The sequence below is a fragment of the Eschrichtius robustus genome, chromosome 12 (genome assembly GCF_028021215.1).
Source record: "Eschrichtius robustus isolate mEscRob2 chromosome 12, mEscRob2.pri, whole genome shotgun sequence".
Lineage (NCBI taxonomy): Eukaryota > Metazoa > Chordata > Mammalia > Artiodactyla > Eschrichtiidae > Eschrichtius > Eschrichtius robustus.
Window position 1 is genome coordinate 69,776,923 of NC_090835.1, and position 18,246 is coordinate 69,795,168.

General features: G+C 38.5%; 1 protein-coding gene across 4 annotated transcripts in view; it reads right to left on the reverse strand.

The window, feature by feature from the left end:
* Positions 1–8,005: 8,005 nt before the first annotated feature.
* Positions 8,006–18,246, reverse strand: part of SRPK1 (SRSF protein kinase 1) — a 92,212-nt gene continuing 81,971 nt past the window's right edge. The window contains exons 14-17 of one of the 4 annotated variants that reach the window (XM_068557373.1): positions 16,571–16,640; positions 12,413–12,505; positions 12,008–12,100; positions 8,006–10,487 (exon numbers count right to left, since the gene is read on the reverse strand). In XM_068557373.1, the coding sequence (XP_068413474.1) occupies positions 10,303–10,487; positions 12,008–12,100; positions 12,413–12,505; positions 16,571–16,640 (441 nt within the window). In that variant the 3' untranslated portion in view covers positions 8,006–10,302. The other 3 variants (XM_068557374.1, XM_068557372.1, XM_068557375.1) reach the window with 3 other exon arrangements.

Here is an 18,246-nt window from a genome sequence, read left to right on the forward strand (position 1 = left end):
AAAAGCACCTGAAAAGACACTCAACATCATTAGTCATTATGAAAATGCAAATCAAAACCACAATGAGATATCACTTCACATCCACTAGGATGGCTGTAACAAAAAAGATGAACAATAACGAGTACTGATGAGCATGTGGAGGCATTGGAATCCTTGTACATTGCTATAGAAAATGTAAAATTGTGCAGTTGCTGTGGAAAACAGAATGGCAGTTCTTCAAATGATTAAACACAGAGTTACCATGTGACCCAGCAATTCCACTCCTAGGTTTATACACAAGAAAACTGAAAACATATGTTCACACAAAAACTTGTACACATGTTCATAGTAGCATAACAGTCATGCATCTAATGACTGAAAGAACATAATGTGTATATCCATACAATAAGTTATTATTCAGCCATAAAAAGGAATGAAGTACTGTTAATTGCTACAGTGTGGAAGGAAACATTGAAGCCAGATACAAAAGACCAGATACTGTATGACCCCATTTATATGAAATGTTCAGAACTGGCAAATCCACAGAGACAGAAAGTAAATTTTAGTATTTCCCCTGGGCTGGGAAGAGGGGGGAATTGGGAGTGATCGCTAAAGTTCACAGGGTTTTTTTGGGGTGATGAAAATGTTCTAGAAGCAGATAGTAGTGATGGTTGCACAATGTAGTGAATACACTAAAAACCACCAAGTTGTATACTTTACATGAGTAAATTTTATGTTAGTAAATTATACCTCAATAAAAAAAATAAAAGATTGTGCTGAGGATTAGATAGTGTATATAAAGCACCAACAATACCTGCATATTTTAGGTGATGAATAAATGTTAGTTCTCTCCACCTTCTGTCTTTCCAGTATCTCCACTCTTTATATCATCCATCTGCCCAGCCAATAATAGGACCTGTGCTCCAGCTGACCACCGACACCTTTAGGTCCAGGGGGTACAGTGAGGGAGGAAGTCTACATTTGGACCTTAAGTCTAGTAAGGGAGACAATCATGCAAGATGGAATCACAAGCTGATAAACATTATGAACAAAAAGTGCAAGCTTTCTTGAGAGTGAATAAGAGGAATCTGAACTAGTTTGGAGAGGGAATAGTGTGCAGGGAATTATCCTGAAAACAAGGCTTGGTTGTAAACACATACTGTTCTCTTTTTTTTTATCGCAGAGGAAGTCTGAAGCAACAGGAGTGTTGGTGCGTAATTTGATTGGAGGGTGGTCTGTGTTCCTTTGGAAGTGCTGTGGGCTCGCAGAATGACTCATGAGGCTAGGCTGTAGGGCCTAGGGAGAGAGGGGGTAGGGGGGTGGGGGTGGGGTGGGAGGGGGCAGGAGCTGGATGGCATCTGAGACCTTCACTGAGGGGCAAACAGGAACCCTTTAGTTTTACTTGTGTCTTGAGAAGTGGTAAAAGCACAGGGAGAGAAGAAATAATTTAAAACAGGCGGGTGGTTTCATAAACTCATCTTTTTGTGGAGCCTGGCAAACAAGAACAGACTGTTTTTAGAAGTCATTATTGTCATTTGGACCCTTATTTTCAGAAAGAAGTTTAAGTGATTTTAAGAGACATAGTGGAAAACCTAATACAATAGAAAATAAAAGTCACAGAGAAGAAAACAAATATTACAGAAAGCTAGGCTAATAGAATTAGTGTATTGAGTATTAAATTTAGCTCCCTGCTCCCTGATAGCTGAAGCAAAAAACGAATTTAACCAATTTTAATGTCTGGTTGAAAACGAAACACATGTTAATTTCCTTATTGTCATTTCAGTTTCTAAAATGTGATTTAACAAGGACATGAAGGAACACCTTTAAAAAGAAGGAAAGGGTGGGGGAGGAGGGAGGGATGGAGGAAGGAAGAGAAGGAATAGCCCACAACAGTATCACCTCCCTGATAGCTGTCATTTATTGAGGACTTACAGCAGGCCAGGCACTTCGTGTGGGTCACAGGGATTATCTCCATTTAAACTATTTTATTGATAATTTTTGCTAAGAACCTTCCCATCCTTGACCACACAGACATACTTTTTTGAATAATGATAGATTAGCATCGCCCTCCCCCCGCACACACACACTTACGATTCTTAAACGTTAATGTGCATAACTCACCTGAGGATCTTGTTAAAATTCAGACTGATTCAGTTGCAGTGGTGCCAAGCACTGCATTTCTAACCAGCTCCCCAGTGATACACTGCTGGGGAGGGGTCACACTTCGAGTAGTAAATGATTAGAGTATAAACGTTTTCTCGTGTTTTTGCCATGTTCCTTACTGAAGTTTTTGAAGGCCACAAACTCCACAGCACTGGTGTACCATTTCATTGCTAAACGAGACCTTAGTTAGGCATTTAGCACTGCTATCATAGATAACTTTTTGCTCCTGTTGATAAATTCTGGAGTGGAATTACTGAATCAAAGCTAACTACAGCTGTCTGCTTTTTTCTTTTTCTTGCACTACATTTATTTACATCTTAAAAGACATTTATGAGTTTTTACTTGAGGGACATTGATACTATCTTATATACTAGTGAGGAAGTTTGCATGTCTGGAGTAACTGAATCAAAATGTGAGCATACATGGGGAAGTTTTGTGTTTTTATTGGCTTAAAAAATGTCAAGTTCTATAATCTTGCAATCTTTTTTTTTTTTTTTTTTAATACCACAGGTCATCTATTTCCCTGACAGTGGAAAATGAGGGAATCAAATTCTTCAGAAACAGAAACTTGTTCCTTCCATGCTTCCCTGTATCTGCTGCTCTAGGCCTGAAACCCTGAAGCCTTTCATTATAGGATGACAATCTCCTGAGACAAGACCTCTTACTGTATCCGGAAAACTCCAGCGAGGAAGAACTGCAGCGACCACATCCAAGATGTTCAGAGACATGTGTTTAACTCTCCTGACTGGGGACCCACTTTCTCTTCCTATCCTTTCACACCAGCAAATTGCTTTACCCTCTTGAGGCCTCTCAGTAAAATGAGAGCAGGATGAGTCTATGTCTAGGGGCCTCCCAGGTGAGTCCCTGACAGTCTAATTCACTGAGGATACTTGTTTGAAAGCACCCAGAAATTGACACCCAGCTCTAAGAGGGCGATGAAGAAGAGGTGGCTTTAAGCATGCTGGATCATTTCAGGTTGAGGTTTAGGGGGTCCTTTGCTTTTTTCTTTTCAGGTTTGTTTTCTTATTGATGCTCAGAGATGGGTAAGGAATGGAGAGGTCACCGGAACCTGAATCCATCAGGATTGGGTGACCTTAGGATCTAAAAACTTTCGAGACTAAATTCTTTTTTCCCTTTGGAACCAAAAATCACATTTTTTCAGTGTCCACACTGACCCAGTCAGAATGGGCTACCAGTTTTGGAAAGTTGTTACTTGTGGCCAAGTAATTTGTTAAGAGTAATAGATGAACTCTCCTGTAAAGAAAACAAAAAAAAACAACTTTGGATTTGGTACATTAAATGGTGAATCTTTTACCAGTCTCTAGAGGGGAACTCAATTTAGGTAATACCTCATTGTAGCAAATGCCAAGACAAAGATTAGATTCTTTAGGCTGTTCCCTGCCCTGAGGATGGTATGTATTGCAATAGAAACAGGGTTTTGTTGATTATCTGCAGTGAATGATCCAGGAAGAACAGGTGCTTTTTTCTGGTCTTTTGTCTGTTTCCTCAGTAAAGAGAAAACGTGGGTGCTGTTTTCTCACAGGTAGAAAGTGGGTAAATGTCGAACAAAACCGTAATGGATCTTGTTGCTTGATCAACCAGCAGTGACACGGAAAACAGGCTTCTTATTCTGGGCTGCAGGGATTATTCAGAGTGCACTGGTTTAAAAGATGCTTTTTAACCAGTGCACTCTGACAACCTGCCCAGTGAGTGCAGTGTTTCTTCTCCAGTTTGGATAGGCTAGGTATGAGTATCCCAGCATTGTTCCAGATAGGCTAGGTATGAGTATCCCAGCATTGTCCCAGTTGTTGATGACAGGGACTATTAGAATGGGATTTAAGAACGATCACTTTCATGTTTTCTTGTGCTGATAAAATTATTTCATTGTCAGGCATCTACTTTATGCAAGCTTTTAAATTTTATTTATTTTTTATTTTTATTTTTGGTTGCGCGGCTTGTGGGATCTTAGTTCCCTGACCAGGGACCAAACCTGGGCCGACGGCAGTAAAAGAGGTCTTAACCACTGGACCGCCAGGGAATTCCCTATGCAAGCTTGATGAATGGATGAGTGACAGAATTTGGACAATTCTGTAGCTTTGTGACTTTTCTAGATAGATTTATTTGTTCAGTTATTTCTCGTAATTTTACTTTTTACAAAAGGCAAAAGAAAAATTTCTAAAAGCCTCCCTAACTTCAAAATATTTCTGAAATGGCAACCACGGTGGTCCACAGAAGCTTCTGGGGGGCCTAAGGTGCATATGCCAATAGCCTACACCTTGCTCTCAAGAACAGTGAGTTTCACCAAAGCAGGAGTGGATGTTTACTAATGACCAGTGCTGGGGATGATCTGAAATCTGTTTGAGTCACATGACTCAGCGTTTCACCTTCTGCTTTATCTTCAAGGAAACTCAGAATTCAACCTCTCCAATCAAGTAATGATTTTGGCTGACACTTAATAACTGCTTATCAGCCCTTTTCAAGTGGCTTTACCTTTAAATTCTTAAAGATGCCTCAAATATCATCTTTGAAAGTATACAGAAAAATTAATAAAACCAGCACTCCTCTAAACCAAGTTGAGTTACTCTACTCCTTCCTCTGCCTTGGGCTGGAGCACAGGAATGGTTGTGATGCCCAAGCTTTACCAGTGGCTAGCACTGAGCAGGTCAAGAGAGGTAAGAAGGCCTTATCATTTACATCCGAAACGTGAACCAGAAGGGTGTCTTTCCTAAATGCTTTCATTATCTTACATCTCTGTATTAGTTACCTGTTGCTGCATAACAAATTACCCCTCAACTCAGTGGCTTAAAACATTTCAGTTTCTGTGGGTTAGGAATCAGCAAGGCTTAGCTAGGTGTCTCTGCCTCAAGGCTTCTCACAGGGCTGCAATTAAGGTGTTGGATCCGCTTCCAAGCTCAGTGGTTGTCTGCAGGACTCAACTTCTCACAGGTTGTTGGGCCGAAGGCCCGAGTTCCTTGCTGGCTGAGGGCCTCTCCAAAGGGCTATTCACCTGGCAACTTGCTTCCCCAGAGCAAGTCTTCCAAGACAGAGCAAGAGCAGGTGCACAGACAGAAGCACCCTTTGTAACCGAATCTAAGTGACATCCTGCTACTTTTGCCTTAATCTGATTGTTAGAACAGTCACAAAGTCCAGCCCACGATAAAGGTGAGGGAATTGCACAAGTGTGTGAATACCAGGAGGTGAGAATCATTGGAGTATTTTAAAAAGTTGTTTCTCATAGTTATTCATAATTAATTTTCTGCTGAAATGGGCATTTACTAGAATGCTTTACTGGAACAAAGATTAGATTCTAGTAACCTTACATGTTGATGGATACATGTTTGTTTTGTAATAAATTGCTGAAGATGAAGGGCCCTAACCCTCAAACTCATCCCACTTTTGCTATCTAACCTCAAGGATTTATAGTAGGGTCCACTAATTTCCAACACTGACCATACTTTCCTCTATATTTAGTAAATCCAAAGCAACCAATGAAATGTCTTAAGGGCACAACTTCTATGAACATAGCTCAAATTGCAGGCAGCTGATACACTGATAACACAATCCAGTTCTGCCAAATAGAGGGCAAGGCTTGTTATTGTATTATAATGGGCAACAACTAGATATGAATTAAGGACAAAAGAGAAGATTATGATAAAAAATTGAACTGGGGAGGATATAAAATCAGATTGATCATCTATGTATTGAAAACCCTCATCCCTTTACAAGGAATGGTACAGTCAGTAACAGAGTAGGTACTAATGTAAACTTGCTTACTTAGTTAAAACTTCTAAACACAAAATGATCTCAAATTGTTTTTTTTTTAACTGAGATATTTCTGATATCATAAGGACTTGGTGTGGATTAATATTTGCACAAGGACTTAAAAGACAAATGCTTATCACTTTAGTTTTAAAATTCCATCTTTTAAAAACAAGACTTCAGTGACATAAAAACAAACTTCCTCCTCAGTAGGTCTCAAGGTTCATATATTGTAAGTTTACATATCTTTTCATATTGATTTGAAGACTGAGAAAGAGCTGTAAATTATCAATGCTTTGCTAACTCCAACTGCACCAAATTGGTGGGCAAAACACAAAGGACTATTGAAACTTCCCTGGCGTCATAAGACCTTATTTACAGAGCAAATATAAGTTTAAATTCTATTATCAATAAATCATCAATTTTTTGTGATACTCTTAAGAGCAAATCACTTTCCTTACAAGGCCAAACTAGAAGACTCTTACAGGCGTCAAAAATAAAAGAATGAGCAGTAATGAAGTCAATTTGTAACCTGGGCCTGCTCTGGAGCAGCTAAATGGTCTCCCTGTGGACACTCAGGGCGGTAACTCCACCTCAGTTTGACAGTTCTTTTGAGATAGCTACAAGCTCCCTTAGAACTTAAGTTTTCCAAAACCCTGAGTTCAAGGTCCATACATTTAACACAAAGCTTAGAGGGACTGCCTAGGTTCATCAGTCTGATGAACATACTGGTTTGATGAATTCCAATTTAATTTTTTTTGGTTGTTTTTTAAACACGTTACATTCTAGTCAACACTACAGTATGAACACACTATGTATGTCTTAAGCATGGCTCAATTAAAACAAAAATAACCAGTTTATGTAGTTCATGGCTGGAGGACTTTTTATGAATAACATTAAAAATACCATAAATAGGGACTTCCCTGTGGGCGCAGTGGTTGAGAGTTCGCCTGCCAATGCAGGGGACACGGGTTCAATCCCTGGTCCAGGAAGATCCCATATGCCACGGAGCAACTCAGCCTGTGTGCCACAACTACTGAGCCTGTGCTCCAGAGCCCGCAAGCCACAACTACTGAGCCCGTGCGCCACAACTACTGAAGCCCATGCGCCCTAGAGCCCACACACAACTACTTAAGCCCACAGGCTCTAGGGCCCACGTGCCACAACTACTGAGCCCGCGCACCTAGAGCCCGTACTCCGCAACGAGAAGCCACCACAGTGAGAAGCCTGTACACGGTAACTAGAGAAAAGCCTGTGTGCAGCAACAAAGGCCCAACGCAGCCAAAAAATTCCACAAATAAAAATGAAAGGCAAATTAAAAACTGGAAAATGTGATGGAAAAATGACAAAAATGTTACCAAATCATCAAATAGGGAAGCATGCCAAAAGAAAGCTGGGTAATTGTAGGCTAATAACCAAAAACTACAAATGGCCAATAAAACCCATGAAACAAGCTTCTGACTTCACTAGTCACCTAATATGCAAATTAAAACAAGATATTCCCCTTTTGGGGCAATCAAACTGGCTATTAGGAATAAAATGAGTGAGATTACAATAGGCCCATTCAAACACTGTTGGTCATAGCAAAACAGTCCAACTGTTCTCCACGTTAAGTTGGGGAACATTTATTAAAAGCCTTAAAAACATGCTTACTCTCTGCCCCAGCCATTCCATTTCTAAGAATTTATACTGAGGGGTGAATGAGACAAGTATATGAAAACCTATGTATAATAATGGTCATCAGTCCACTGCCTTTGAGTTCACAAAACTCTGACATTTTGCACTTTGTGATCTGTGGGGAAAAAAAGCAACCCACAAATACTGCAAAAATGGTATCAAATGTAGGGAATAACAATTTTCTTAGAATTTTCCAAGATGTACTTTGTTAAATCCCACCCCACGCCCAATTTAAAGATAGAAGCAAAGCTACAAACGCCACAAAATGGCATGTGTTGAAGTTATACAGTTTCATGGCATATTTAAATTCAAAAAGCAACTCAACCAACCCTTTCCTCCATTCTGAAGCTAGGTCAGATCAACTTGGGCAACAAATAAACAGAAATCTCCTGGAAACATGTAGGTTATTAAATAATTTGTTTATTGTACTGCATTTACAAAGAAAACAGACAATGCAACCAGTAGAAAGAATAAAAATGTGTTTGGGGTTTTATTTTTTACTGACAGCAAATAGAAATCCTTTAGTGAGATCCTGGCAATTTGACAATGTTATGATTGAGTTCAGGAAAGGTACACGGGGTGTTTGGAAGATCAAATTCTACAGCTGCCTCTTTCTACGGCTTTTAATTCATCTGGCTCCTTAAGTGATAGAGGAAAAGCCCTTATTTGGTGCGAAAACATTTCCAAAAAATTACAGGTTCTCTCTTATTAAAATTTCTCTTCATGTCAGTTGTTAAAACAGGGCCTTCTATTTGTGTGTGTGTTTGGTTAGTTCACCTTAATGTCATCACCAGAATTCCTGTAATTCCACAATTGTGATTTTACAGCATAGAAAAAGAATTCAGTTCTAGTCTGGTATTGCTTTAGATGTATATATCGCTGAAAAGCCAAAGTGGATTAGAATTGCTGAAGGATTTTCCCTGCCGTTGTTTGATACAATCTATTTTCTTTATTCTTGATAGGTGCATAGAACAGCCTCACTTAAAATTCTTTCTATAGGAACATGTCTGATTTCAGAACTATCCATCAAGGATCCGATGAATGGCTGGCCAGTTATTCAGGGTAATATGTTTACGAGTTAAATGGATTGCATAATTGCACCACTTTTTCCTTTGCCTTTGTTGGTAGATAAATGACAGAATCTAGATTCCAATCTCCTGAATAGGAAGCTGGCTACCTAACAGCCTCATCGGTGCTTTGCTAGTAGAGCCTCAAGTTGCACCTCCTTGGCTTTCTGTAAATCAGAGTCCCGTAGCCGCTTCTGGAGAATGCTGTAACCCCCAAGGCCCACTTGGTCCGTGCAGAACAAGCAGCTGTGACCCCAATCCTGCCCCTCTTTTGCTTTTCAATATGACCCGAGGAATATATGTAATGTCTAGGGCAAGTCTAGGAGAGGCCCATCCTAAATAAAATAAGATTCACAAAGCCTTTTCTCATTAAAAAAAAAAAAAAAAAAAAAGCCTCAAGTACATTTCAAACATCTCAAAATTTAAAACTTACATTATACAAAGAAATAGCAGCAGAGAATGGCTAACCTTAAACCAAACAAAAAGAGAAAAAAAACCCCTACAACTCTCAAAATAAACAACAATGAAAAAAGTGCCATCCCACCCCCTCCCCTTGGTTCTTGTATCCTGGGATTTCATTTAAGACCTGAAGCCTCTGAGAAAATGAGAAAGGCAAAGCCGTAGGGGGAAACTGCTTCAAGGCTGAATTCTGGACAAGGTAAAGAAAAAGCTGTAAATAAAAGTTGGGGACTGTTTGTAAAAGAACCGAGAACTCTAGGACAGTTTCTTCTCAGATGGGAAATCTCTGAAATCCAGTTTTCCTTTCTAGAGTCATCCTGAATTCTTTAGTTATGGGGCAATAAACTCAAGTGCAATGAGTAAAGTGCCAGCCAGGGATTAAAAAACAAAAACAAAAAACAAAACAAACAGTCAATCAAAGTAACTCTGCTGGTAGGGTACAGAAGAGACATAGGAAAGGACAGTTTGCAGAATATATGTGGTTCTGAAGAAATTACTAGTCAGTGGTTCCATTTTTGTTTCCATCAAAAATCAGACTGAAGATTCGAGGATCTCAGAATTATTAAAGGATGAAAGGAATTTGACAGTGCTTTGAACAGTGATAAAATGGTACCCAAATTTGGTGTTTATACAGCTCATTTAAAAAGATAGCAGTTTAAAAGTCGCAGAAAAAAATGTGAACATAGAAAACAACAGAAATAATCCAGGAAGAGGATGCAGCCTGGATACAGCAAGTTTCATGTCTCTGCTGTACACAGAAGTAATACCCTTTCCCCTTCTCATCCTTATGCTGGCAATAGGATATGCACTAGAAAATTTGACTCTTAGAGTCAGTGAATAAAAGGATGAGCTCATACATCTTCATAGCTCTTTTTAAAAGGATGCTTATAATTTAAAGGATGTCCTAATGGAAAGACAAGGGTACAGGGGTGAGAGGCTGTTTCACATTTTAGTCCATTAGTCTTTGGCAGAACCCAATCAAGGCCAAATTCACCTAGGATGCCCAATGGCTGTGGGGGGATCTCCACAGGGTCAAATAAGCAAACCCAAATGAACATGTTGGATTCAACAAAAAAACAAAAAACACCCTAGAAACCCTTGAAGGAAGAGCTTCACCCTGAAAAGGGAAGAGGGAAATGCTTGGAGGGGAGGGGCAGAGGGCCAGCGTGTGATCTCTGCTGCGGTGCTGGGCTGGGGCTTAGGAGTTGAGCCAAGGGTGCCGGAGACAATCAGCGGCAGTGGCCCTCTTCTCGGGGATCAGCTCCAACATGGGCAGTAAGAAATCTGTGAAACCAGCTGCCTCTTCCTGAGACCACTCATACTTCTCCACTAGAACCTCAAAAAGGCCCCAGGGTTTCAGCTTCGTGATGTGTTTCAGGTCACCTACGGTAAAGAGAGTACAAAAGAAACTGACCAACATTGACAAGTGACAAGATCCTTTTGTGGAAATCCAGGAACTAATGCAGATAGTCTATAAAGAATCAAATTTTGCCATCAGAATCTAATCCTTCTCCATTCACAAAGCACATCTCTTCTCTAATGCATTCCTTGGAAAGAAGTGTCTCCATTTTTCACGAGGGCCTAAAAATTTTAAGTAATTTTTTTCTCCACCGTTGCAGGATTTTTTGTCCCTATCAAATTTGGCAGGCCTATCAGGAACTAGGTATTCACTAAAATGAATATTAAATGCCTATATACTCAGCGTGGTCTTATACAGTGTTCAGAGGCAATTTATCACCACATACCAAGAATAATTTGCTTGTACTCTTTTTCTGGCTCAATAGTTTAGCAAATGTTGCTTCGAAATAAGGCAGTAATTAAAAAACAAAGAGCTAAAACTATGTCAAACGTATAAAAGTAACAAAACTAAAAGAACAAATAAACTTACAGGTACAGCTGCATCACACTCTGTACTATTCTGGAACATTACTTTTTGCCTCCTTGAAACAATGGTTTTTTAAAAAGATAGTCAATGATCAGTGACTTGTTAAGGTAAATGCTGCTTTAAATTTTTTTTCTTACATGACACTTATTTGAAGTCTCTTCTGTGGGCAGTGAGTGCCTAATTACCTACTTGGTACGTGCATGCCGTTAATTTGACTTTGCACACAAGGAAGAACCTATGAAGCACTTCACCATTTTCCTGCCCCAAAGAGAAACATTAAGAAATTTTCTGAGGATGCCTGCTGTCAAGTGTTGAGAAAGATGATTTTTCTCAGCACTAGTGTAGACGTTGTGAGGAAAAGGGGAACCATGGAAAAAAGGCCAGACAGTTTTCTAGTCCCTTCTAGGTCAGGGTTTCATACTTAAGCTTTTAAATTTATTTAGAATGCATAAGAAATTCATATTGAAATACGTCAACATATATTATCTAGGCAAAAATTTGAAGTGAGAGTTTTACCTTGTTTTTTCTTCACTAATAAGTGATAACATAACTTACGCAATTGAAAGTATAAAGTTAATTCATATGACTGATGTGTTGAAGTGACTGTGTTAGGTATCACGGACTACAAGGTGAGATGTAGTCCTGCCCTTAAAAAGCTGAAACTACTTGCCCTTTGATAGAAATGCCTCAGCAAAATCTGCCCATTTTTCAGAAGTCCTGTAGTAGGAGTAATCAACCAGGTGCCAGCTACTATACACATAGTAACTAACTTAATATGAAGTAATCTCCATTTATAAAGCAGCAAACTGAGGTTGTGCCAAAGGCCACATAAGTAGTGGAGCAGCTGGGATCTGAACCCAGGCAGTCTAGCTCCAGGGTCTGCTAAGTCACAGCTCAGCATTCAAGGTAGGACCATCCTTCTGTAGATGTTGAGAACACGTACCCAAGCTGTACTTACCTCTTCATTGTTAAACACTTTTGTCCCCTTAATGTTTGGGAACAAACACATTTATTTTACCTTTTTTGGTGAAAAATTCCTTGGAATATTTTCCTGCCACAATGAGCTTGCGAGGCACCTTTCCCAGAAGTTCTATGATCAATGCAATGTGATCTGTATGTTTTGAACATTTCAAGAGGGGGAAAAAAGATATACATAACAGGGGTAACAAATGCAGTTCTAGATACTGGCAGAAAGAGTAGCATGCACACCTCTTTATAAAGCAAGCATTTCAGCTTGCTTGCTGTCCTAAATGGGAAGAAGAGGACTCTATCCATCTAATGGAGAATCCAGAAAACCATTAAAATTCAGGTACCCACTCCAGTGGGACTTGAGTGATAACTAAAAACAATCTTGGTGTGAATGCTCTGCTTCCTGAAGTTGCATCCCTGGGGCCTAGATGAAAACTCATGTTAACAATACTACCTCTGCGATTGAAGAAGTCCTGTGAATATTTCCCACTGAGGGCAAAGCGTCTTGGTATTCTGCCTATCAGCTCTATAATGTGCGCAATGTGGTCTAAAATAGAAGGGTAAGAAGAACAGGATCAAGGACAAGCTGTAAAAAAGGTTTTTCTATGAATAGCTTTTTCAAGAACTAGCTGTTTAAAAGTAAGTACAAATAAAACCGAGGATACTCAAGGGAAGACTGGGAAGGCCAAGAATTACTTCCGGTGGTTGGTCACCTGATAGTAGTTGGCAAGTCACATTCTGGAGTTTGGAGGCTTATCTATAATATTTTATTTCTATTTTGTCTATATCTAGGTCCAGGTGGGTTCTTCAGCTAAGCTAAAAGAGTGTAGCAATATGCTTTAGACATTCTAGGACAGACATTCATTTATAATAGTGCTCTGGGCTTCAGAGAGTAATAATGTCACTTTAAGAATGTTCATGACAAAGCACTCACATATGATCGAGTTTTCACAATCACCCTGTAAAACAGGCCAAAAATTAATACCCCATTTTAAAGGTGAAAAGTGGAACCTCAGGGAGAACGGCCTACTTGAAGCCACAAGGCCAATAAGAGCTAGAACTCAAATGAAAACCGCTACCTTATCATGTCTAGTCCAGAGGTTTTTTTGTTTTCTTTGTCTGTTTTTTAATTTAATAAATCACATTATTAAAGAAAAAATTAGCACAAACATTTAAAGTATAGCTACTTGACTATCTTTGGCCACTAAAATGTTGAAGTCATGTAGTGCCTTGTAGCCGTCACCGCAGGCATATGGACTGTGAGCACCGCCAGGGAGATGGGCAGTCTGTCACCAGGAGACGAGCCTGGGACCAGCCAGCATCCACACCTACAGACAGGTCTATTACCTTTTTCTGCAGGTGACAAAAAGTAAAAATATGAAGAGGCTTTAAAAAGTGATGGCTCCTAGCCACAAAACAGCTTTAAAAATGACTTTAAGCCTGTAGTTACAAAATCCAGGTCAAAAGGAACCACTTAAAACTTCCAATAATGTATCTTAGAGGAAAATAATATGCTAGAGACATACACTTATCGGGGAATTTGTGAAGGTTTCAGGTCATATCTGTTTCTCATGTAAAGGACTCAGTGGTGTCATTTTAAAAGAACTTTATATTTATGAATTCACTATAACTTTTGGGCAGTTTTTACTGAATTTATGGTTTGGTAACAAGTATTTGGCTGCCAAAAAATTTCTGCCAATTTTAGGCAGGATCTGCAAGTAAATATCTTTGTATAAATTAATTATAAATGAGACTATAATTTGTCTTACTGTAAACTTCCAAGTAAAGTATTGGTTCTTTTAATATTTTTCCTATACCAAGGAATTATTTTTCCCTTAAAATTGTTATATTACTTGAAATTCCAGCAACCTATCTCCGGCTTATCAATTAATCACAGGATTAATGTATCTGACAGGCAAAATTATCAACTATTATTCCAAGATTTAGGGTTGTGGAATGTCCCTAATAACAGAGGACATGCTACTTAGGCCCCAGTCTTACCATGACTTGTAACACTATGCATACACTAGCCAGGGGATAGGGTTTGCTTTTTCCTGCTCCTATGGGCCAAACAGTAGTAATCTGAGGTTTTATCTAAGGGCTGGAATAGGAGGGAATAAATTAGGATATAAATATCTAGGGTAACTGGTTCTCCCTTTTCCCTTACTTGAGTCTTTTCATATACATTTCAATTTTCAGGTGTGGTAGCATAAGATCCTGTACAATGTAATTCTAGCCACTATATGAGTCTGTACCACACACTATTTATAGGGAATCCAAGCAAGCAGATAACAGGGAAAAATCAAGTGTGTACACAGGTAGTAATTACAGTAAAAGGGGCTTATATACAGAAAACATGTCCAAACTGTACCCACTAAAACAGGCATATGGCTATGGTGATTAGTTAGCAGAGCATTTTTCAAATAGTACTTATTAGGAATATCAGCAGGCCTTACTAACATTGCCTTTTGACATCCCAGGGGACCAGTTTGAGAAATAGCATTGTTGGTTCCATAAAGCACAGAACCTAACTTCCCAAAGAATCAAGGAAAGCACAGAAAGTAAAAGACATATTTTCCACATTGGGAGGGTACACTGGTAGTGCGCTCTCAAAGTAATCCCCATTAATCCTGAAAATAAAAGTGCCAAAACTGTATAATAAAGAAGGTAAAACATTCCTTTAATAAACTGTTTTTATTCACATTATTATTTCATCTAGTTACTTGAATGCCACCATGATTTAAAAAAAATCATCACACATTTAGTTGTCTGCTTTCACAGCCTCTCAGAGCATCTGACACCTTGGGCTTTTCCCACTGGTATTGCAAAATATAAATCAATAATATTTTGTTTTAAAATGGAATTCTAAATGTTAGTATCATTTAAAAAGAAAAATACAGCTTTAATTTTCAGAAAGGAGAAAAAAGAATGCCAAATGTTGTACAATTTATATAGACAAATAGGATATATTCCCTGCATTCAAGTAGTGTGTATCTGTTAAAATCGACTTCCAAATAAAGTTGCAAGCTAACTGGGCAACAAGCTGATGAACAGGTAGATCCCAACTGGGTAACGAATGAATCACTGATTTACACAGGAAGGAAAATGACTAGATGTTTTATAAGAAACCTGGCAAATATTGGGTTGGCCAAAAGGTTCGTTCGGGTTTTTACGTAAGATGGCTCTAGTAGCACTTAGTTGTCTTTAACTTCATTCGAAACAATTTTGTTAGATTGTATGTGACAGCTTGTCTTACCAGTGTGCATTTAAAAAAAAAGACTTATCAAAATTGGTGAATTTTTGTGAAAAGAGCAACATTTTCGGCATATTATGCTTTATTATTTCAAGAAAGGTAAAAACGCAACTGAAACGCAAAAAAAGATTTGTGCAGTGTATGCAGAAGGTACTGTGACTGACTGAATGTGTCAAAAGGGGTTTGCGAAGTTTCATGTCGGAGATTTCTCGCTGGATGATGCTCCATGGTCAGGCAGACCAGTTGAAGTTGACAATGATCAATCGAAACATTGAGAACAATCAACGTTATACCACGCGGGAGACAGTCGACATACTCAAAATATCCAAATCAAGCGCTGAAAATCATTTGCACCAGCTAGGTTACGTTAAATGCTTTGATGTTTGGGTTCCACGTAAGTTAAGCGAAAAAACCTTCTCGATCGTATTTCTGCAAGCGATTTTCTACTTAAATGTAATGAAAATGTTCCGTTTTTAAAACAAATTGTGATTGGCGATGAGAAGTGGATACTGTACGATAATGTGGAACAGAAGAGATCGTGGGACAAGTGAAATGAACCACCACCAATCACACCAAAGGCTGGTCTTCATCCAAAGAAGGTGATGTTGTGTACATGGTGGGATTGGAAGGGTGTCTCCTCTATTATGAGCTCCTTCCAGAAAACCAAACGATTAATTTCAACAAGTACTGCTCCCAATTAGACCAACTGAAAGCAGCACTCGACGAAAAGCGTCCAGAATTAGTCAACGGAAAATGTATAATTTCCATCAAGATAACGCAAGACCACATGTTTCTTTGATGACCAGGCAAAAAATGTTACAGCTTGGTTGGGAAGTTCTGATTCATCTGCCGCATTCACCAGACATTGCATCTTCAGATTTCCATTTATTTCAATCTTTATAAAATTCTTCTAATGGAAAAAATTTCAATCCCCTGGAAGACACCTGGAACAGTTCTTTGCTCAAAAAGATAAAAGTTTTGGGAAAACTGAATTATGAAGTTGCCTGAAAAATGGCAGAAGGTAGTGGAACAAAAGGGTGAGTATGTTGTTCAATAAAGTTCTTGGTGAAAATGAAAAATGTGTCTTTTATTTTTACTTAAAAACCGAAGGCACTTTTTGGCCAACCCAATACAAGTTTTAGTTTAACCAATTGTGGTCTCTTCTCTAATCCTTATATAGAATTCTTTAATATCTATTATAAAATATCTAGTATACCTAATACTTAATATAAAATGTCTTATATTTCTATCTTTTCTGGGACTTATATATACTTAGCACACTAAGAAGACTAAGGCTCTTCAGTACTAGCAAATTACATTAGCCACCGTGCACAGACATCCTTGGTTGAGGGGACTTACCTTCATCTCGAGTGTACTCTTCCCCTGAATGAGGTTCAAATAAATAGTCGCCTGTGGCCAGTTCAAAGGCCTAAGAAAAAGAGGAAAGCTTATGAAAGCATAAAAAAAAAGACGTTTAGGAAGTTTACTGCTATTTGGCTCAATTTTAAGTAATTTTTTCTTCTTGGAAAACCTGCAAATGATTATTTAAAAAATTGTCTAAGATTATTCCTAAAAAGCTTTCCTTTCACACCTGTACCTTAATAAAATGGAGCAGGAAAACTGCAAAAACTCAGTTAATATCAATATGTGGATTATTCCAAGCCCTGTACTCCCCAATCCTTCAATCAGTAATTCAGCTCTCTTAAGTTTCTCTTTTTGCTCAGAGAGGGGCATATCTAAGGTGATTCTAAGTTATTAAATTATTCATGAGATGAACATGAATAACTTATAACTTCACATGGCTAGAAATTACGATTCTGTATCTAAAATCAAAACCAAAAAAATTCAGACATTTTTCTACCTATAACTCTTCAGTGTTTGGTAAAAAGTACATTTTTAAAAGTTTTGCTTTGGAAAGCACTTACTAAGCTGTCCCAGATAGAGAGTTCCCAATTCCTAGGTCTATAGAACATCAGAAAAAGATTAAGTATAAATGGAGTCAGGAGCTACTCATATTGACCAGCAGGTTAGCATTCACCAACCAGGAAAAGGCACATGTCCCCTATAACAAGAAAACGTCTTGTAAACAGTGTTTGAGAGGGACTGAAAAAGTGATTTCCTCAGGATAAGTGTCAACCAGTACAGAAGGACAGCATGTGAGTGATGGGGCTATATTAATTTTTCACTGACAAAAAATAAAGCAAGTAATTTAACAGCAGTTTTAAAAAGGACCTTATTGATATAAAAAGTACAGTTATAAGTCAACTGCTAGCCATGGGCCAGGTTTGGTTGACTTAATGGTACTAAGTAGCCCAGACAATCTCAAGAACTGTGGAGTGGATTTAGTTGGGGCACATTCTCAATTCAGACCCATGTCTAGGTCTTGGTGGTTTGCCAGTGCTACGATAGAATAGTCTTTCTCAAAAATGTATAACCTGGGCTGTACCACTGCCCAGAGCAAGGCCACAAAAGCAGAAGTTTCAGGATTGTCTCTAAAATGTCAGAGATGCTGTGGCTTCTTGCTAGGCATAGCTTGCTTTACATGCTAGCAGTCTGTTATGAAACTGAACTACACTGATAGAACAGATACCTGTTTCACCCTCTAATTATCCTGAGGTTTACGGTCTCAAAGCAGAACAGAAACAATTTGTGATTCTTATTCATCAAAGTTTGTCAGTCTCTTCTGAAACCAGTACTTAAATTTTTCCATCTCATAGTGGGGGATTCAGTGAAGATATTAAAGCTAAAAAAAAAAAAAAGTAGATAGTTTTCTAAAAGTTTAAAATATTATAAAATTTTCCACCTAGATACTTATAACTAGTTACCTAAAGTTCTCTAAAAGAACTTTATTTTTGGAACATAAGGTAGTTGCTAGTAGTTACAATTTTATAAATAACAGTAATAAAACCAAACCAAACCGAAAGATCACAACATCAGAAATGAAAACTAGTAGAAACTCTAGATTACAAAACACCTAGTTGAACATCTTTCCTTTACAGATGAGAAAACTGACCAGAACGGAAAGGCCAAGTCCA